Source organism: Cupressus sempervirens, chromosome 7 (assembly GCF_028749045.1).
Source record: "Cupressus sempervirens isolate cs-2001-9-10 chromosome 7, ASM2874904v1, whole genome shotgun sequence".
NCBI classification, from domain to species: Eukaryota; Viridiplantae; Streptophyta; class Pinopsida; order Cupressales; family Cupressaceae; genus Cupressus; species Cupressus sempervirens.
Window position 1 is genome coordinate 13,656,334 of NC_143124.1, and position 5,816 is coordinate 13,662,149.

General features: G+C 35.4%; 1 protein-coding gene across 2 annotated transcripts; it reads left to right on the plus strand.

Moving 5' to 3' along the window:
- Nucleotides 1–2,939: 2,939 nt before the first annotated feature.
- Nucleotides 2,940–5,232, plus strand: LOC149545166 (protein CDI-like). 2 transcript variants are annotated; one of them, XM_089790547.1, is made up of 3 exons: nucleotides 2,940–3,053; nucleotides 3,222–3,354; nucleotides 3,454–5,232. In XM_089790547.1, the coding sequence occupies exon 3, from the start codon at nucleotides 3,475–3,477 to the stop codon at nucleotides 4,705–4,707; it is 1,233 nt and encodes a 410-aa protein (XP_089646673.1). In that variant the 5' UTR covers nucleotides 2,940–3,053; nucleotides 3,222–3,354; nucleotides 3,454–3,474; the 3' UTR covers nucleotides 4,708–5,232. The 2 variants fall into 2 exon arrangements, with proteins under 2 accessions (XP_089646673.1, XP_089646672.1); XM_089790546.1 differs by lacking the exon at nucleotides 3,222–3,354.
- The last annotated feature ends 584 nt before the right edge of the window (nucleotides 5,233–5,816 follow it).

Here is a 5,816-nt window from a genome sequence, read left to right on the forward strand (position 1 = left end):
GCACTTGTTAAACACTGTATTGCTTGGCACATGTATGTTTTGTATTGCTTGGCATCTGAACATTTTTGGATTACTCAACACATGATCATTTCCTGGATCACTCGGTACATACTACATTCTAACTTGCTTGGCACCAACTGTGGCTCAGCACCTATTGAAATTCTGGCTTGGCATACATTGTGTACTCGGCATATATAGTGAAAATGGTTAAGTGCGTTGACACTCAATTGTCAAGACTATTCTTTTGACCAACAGTTAGTGTATTGAAGTGTTGCATAGTCGTATCTATTAAATATCTATCTATATGAGCCAAGATTTTTGTTTTGGAATAAAGATTTTTGCTTGGAGTTTGTATTTGTTGGAGGGTATGCCCAACATTATTTTCTGCAGCCAAAGGAGAGAAGTGTTTGTTGTTGATTTGAATAAATATTAGAAAAGTGTTAAAAAGTCTAGAGAGCAAGAAGAGTCTAGAGGGGTGTTGATTTGAAGTGTTGGCTATCATTCATCATTAGTGTCTTGTTGAGCATCTCTATGCAAGGGGGAGTGCCAGAGTGTGTATACACATTTCTTGTGAGGAAAAAAAAGTGTGTGTTTGATCGAATTGTTGTGAAGAAAGATGAACAACATTTGAATGGTAGTTTGTTGCTGGTGCAACGTGGTCTTAGAATGGTGCATTGTGAGAAGAACAAATCAAGAGATTGAAGGCTTGCTATGAGAAAGAGAGAATTTGTGAAAAGAAGAAAGCTAAAGTTGGAGGTGAAAACTTATTTTGTTGTTATTAAAAACAATTTATTATGTCATCGGAGATGGAAAAATCATGAGACCATCTCTAAAGGACAAGCAGAGAGGACCTGACAGACCAGGGGCCACAAATAAACACATGCTCAACTTCAATAGGGTTGCCAAAGCAAAAAAAAGGAAAATGCTCTTGGTAAGGCTTTGGACGCCCTGTGGTGTCCAGACCTTGGAAACCCATTCCTGTAGCATGCTTTCAGAATGAGTGTGACCCACAAAATAACCTATCAAGGTTTGTTATTCTAACCATACACATGCACTATCAAATTCCTTGACATTCAAAACAATATCAAGAGACGAATTACCTCGTGAAACACTTTGGGAATGAACTTGTGTGGATGTTTGTTTGGTTAAATCATTCTCGCCAATAGCAACAACTCTCGTACAAACCCTAGCAGAGCACATTTTTACTCCCCCTTAACAATTAGATTTTCACAATCCAATGACATTAAATTTTTTTTTAAATTAATTTTTCTCCTTATGTTCTATTATTAGTCCCTTCCTATCTATAGGCAAAGAACTAACGTTCTCAGTGGTGATCCCAATTAATATTTACAATAAAAGCTAGTGAGTTTCAAAGGTTTAAAAATTATTTTAATTTAAATTAATTTTCAATCAACAATTCCTAATTTTTGATTGGTCGACAATAATTTTACTAGAGGCAAAATTATTTTTCTTACGAAAAAATTAGAGTAAAAATAAATCTCTACAATATTCTTGTAAAAATTACGAAAAAAATATATCAAAAAATTTAAACACTTTGCACATCTTGAAGCATCTACAAGTTTATACAACAATAATCACCCCATGGTTGTAACCCTTGAGCATTTGACCAACACGATTTGTTCTTTTGTTCCAAAAAAATTAATGTACAATACCACAAAATAGATCAATTGTAACCAATTTTGAGAAACCCAAAATCTAAGAATTACTTTTAAACATCAAAGGGCAACAATTCATGCAATCAAAGTTAATAGTTCATAACCTAAAATTTAAGGAAAAAGACATCAAGAATCTTTTTTAAAAATACATCAAGAAATTAAAAACATTTATCATCAACTTACAATTAAATTTTAATGAACTAATTTATAACTTAAAGTTCAAAAAAGGATACATCAAGAAATTAAAAATTAACAAGAGCTCTATTAGAGTAGGGGTCTGTGCCTATTGTGAAAAGCCTAAAAAAATACTATAGCTAAAGACATGTATATTAGTTAGAGATATAAAATGTATATTTTGATATTGGTTCTATATATTTTATATGTTTAATACATGACATTTTCAAAAAGATTAACATTTATGTATAATGAAATATATTTGATTATCATTATGTAAGAATATTGAATTAGTTTTTATAAATTTATAAATATATTAAAATTAAGTTTATAAAAAAATTATATTAATACTACATTAAGTTTATTTATTTTTGAAACAATGTATTATAATTAAGTCTATAATTTGTAATTTGTTAAATAATATTATTTATAAATCATATTTTATTGAAGCATAACTCTTTCTTAATTTTTGTGAGGTTAAAAATTCAAATGATATTTTTTAAGTATGATTTTCAAATTACAAATCAATAGAAATGATTAGCTAATGTACAATCTATGAATACAAATTTAACAATTTAAAGTTAAAAATAAAATTAAGAATATCTAAACTTTTGGAATTAATTTTTATTTATTGAAATATGATACCTTCTAATTATATTTTTTTTAAATTATTATCTACCTATCAAAAAAATTATAGTTAAAAATTTAAAATTTAAAATTAAGAATCAGCTTCAGAAATAATATGTTGATTGAGAGGCTATCTCATAGAGATTGTGTTTAGCCTTCTAGAAATTAAAATTGTCTTCTAAATTCACTCTTGTTAATCCATGATATGCACGTGTTTGTCGGTGAAGAGCCCATGGTCTCGTATGCATTACTCTAGCCGCCTTATGTTTGGCACACAGTTAGACATTACTTGTTACCATTTATGACCCCATAAATCCTCAGGCCACGCGGCAGAACTTCATTGGTTTCCTCGACGCCACGTGTCAGTTTTCGTAGCTGGCGCAACGCGCTAAGATCGGTACAAAGGAGACCTTAATCGACATAGACAGAAATAAATATCATGTGGGTTTAAAACCAGAAGATATGGCGATCGAATCCATACTGGGTTACACTTCAGAGTGATTTTTTTCATTCAAGGGACGACATTTGAATGGAATGTGTGAGATTGCTGACTCCAGAAACATCGACCAGTAAAGAGTGAGTACCCAATTTTCAGATCTCCTTGCACATTGGTCTTTGCACACTGGTTTTAGTTGATTTCTAAAGCCCTAGTTTACCGTTCCTTGAGGACAAAATTCCCTCAGAATTATAAGCTGTGTATGTTTTCCTTGTTCCTGTAATGAAAATGTTTTCTCATTTCTGAAGGATATTCGTGTAAGATGTGTACTGTGCGCTTGTATGCGTTCGAAAATTAATTCCGTCGATTTCAAAGCTGTAAAAATGCAAACTGATAGGGCTTATTGATTCTGTTCTTTTTGCATTTCCGGTCATTGCAAGGGTACGCAGTTTCTTGTTTCTGGAAGAATTTTTATCTTTCGTTGGAAACTGCGTGTGTATTAAGCTTAATTAAGTTGTGCAATATTTTTGTTTCTTTCAGAATTGTTGATCGGCTTCAATCATGGCGCTATTCCGTCACTGCATTAGAAAAATCTCGCCAAAAGCCTTGCCGCCTTTAAGCTTCATGAATGCCGCCAGATCCAAGCTGCGGATGCAATTCTACAGTTCAGGAAACGCAGGATCTCAGGCCTCTGTTCCCAGCTGCCTGGCTCTTAAGCTAATCTTCGGGGCCGCTGGGTTAGGGTTAGGTTTAGCAGCCACGTCTTCCCATGCGCTAGCAAATACTTGTGATAATGATGACAAGAATACAAGTTCACCCGATTCGAAGCCTTCTTCTAGTCAAAATTTGCTGGACTCCGCCAAACTGAGCGGTCCTGTGGTGACAAAGAGCGGGCAAACCATAAACAAGCTCAAAGTCTTTGTAGGCTATGATCCGCGAGAGGATGCGGCCTACGAAGTATGCCGCCACTCAATCCTGAAGCACGCAACAATTCCTGTTGAAGTCATTCCCATAAAACAGCCAGATTTGCGCAATGCAGGGCTATACTGGCGAAGCCGTGGCGCGACAGAAAGCACAGAGTTTTCTTTCACTCGTTTTTTGACTCCTTTCTTGGCCGGATTCGATGGCTGGGCTGTTTTTGTGGACTGTGACTTTCTTTATACTGCAGATATAAGAGAATTAGCCGAGCTAATAGATGACAAGTATGCAATTATGTGTGTTAAGCATGATTATACCCCAAAGAGCACTACAAAGATGGATGGAGCTGTGCAGACTGTTTACCCTCGGAAGAATTGGTCGTCCATGGTTTTGTACAATTGCTCGCACCCAAAGAACAGGGTTTTGACACCGGATGTTGTGAATTCTCAGACTGGTGCATTTTTGCATAGATTCATGTGGCTGGATGATGATGATATTGGCTCCATTCCCTTTGTGTGGAATTTTTTAGTTGGCCATAATGAGGTTGATGAGGAAAACGGGTTTCCTAAGGCAATTCATTATACTTCAGGGGGTCCCTGGTTCGAGGCATGGAAGGACTGTGAGTTTGCCGATCTATGGATTAAGGAGAATGAGTATGTTCGGTCCCAGAGGATTCAGAGGGTTATTCGGGATGAGCTGGTGAGCCCGGTGGAAGATAGAATGGATGAGAAATCGAAGGGAATTGAGAACAGGGTTGTGGATCTGGAAGGGAGGGTTAAGGAGGTCAATGCTTTGGAGAAATTGCTGTCGTCTAACATGAAGCAAATGGTTCTTGCTGATGCCAATGCAGAGGGGCTGAAGGTTAAAAAGCCTTAAGTCGAGTCTCTGTAGATTGAAAGTATGTCTAGCAGATTAATCAATTCATTGATCAGTCAGTGTGGAGAAGTTGCAGATTCATTATTTTATTTATCTTCGTTCAGGAATTCTTTAATTGTGTCATGATACCGAGCTAATCAATCAATGGCCACAGAGATCCGATCTTTGCTATTTGAACCTTGCAATGAAGTTCATTGAATTTTCATTATGTGTCCAGTCAGGAAACATTAATTCACTAGCTCTTTCATGACAGAATTGGTTCACTAACAATGGGCCTTGCCAATGTTATCCTCCCGCTACAGGGTTTTAGTATGGCATTGTATTAGCTACAACATTTTCAGGAAGAATGAAGCTATATTATCCTGATTTGCAATAAAATTTTGTAGTAGGAGTTGATGGTAGGGCCTTGTATTTAGGTACCTATAGTGTACCCTGTTTTATGATTTTGCTTCTATGCATCATATTCAGGTATTAGTAATGGAGTTTTGCTTCTAGAAGTAAATATAGAATGGAATATTTTGTTTACATCCTGCAGCTTGCTGTAATTGTTATACAACTGTTTTTTTTCATTTCATATGCCATCATCGTTGCTCTAAGCAATCAAGTTGCCATAAACTCTAAATATGTTTACTTCACACAAATAAACTATCGTTGTCTGCATCATCTGTGGTTGACCTAGCCAGTTGTTTATCCAGAAAAGTCAGCTGGCTATGGGATCTGTCTTATTTCGTGTTCTTTATCGGATCATGCCCGTTAAGAACAAAGACACGTCATGCTGAATACATGCTATAAATAACCAAAAAACTATATACCAGATATGAAATGGACGAGCAGAGTAAAGAAAAGATGGCAATGTGGGATTGCAGGGTGATTGGCTGATAGACATTACAAAACATTGATAATATGATGTACCCAGGAGATGTATGCTCAAGTTGAACTCAACGGTGGCTGCAACACTACACATCGACAGTTTCGTTATTCTATTTGATGTTTAGTATGTACGTACAAATAGGTCAATTTCTTTAGTGATATTATTAAGGTGTATTATTATTTTGTTATCTTCAAATCAGTAAATTATCTTGAAAATGATAGTTTCTCTGATATTTTAG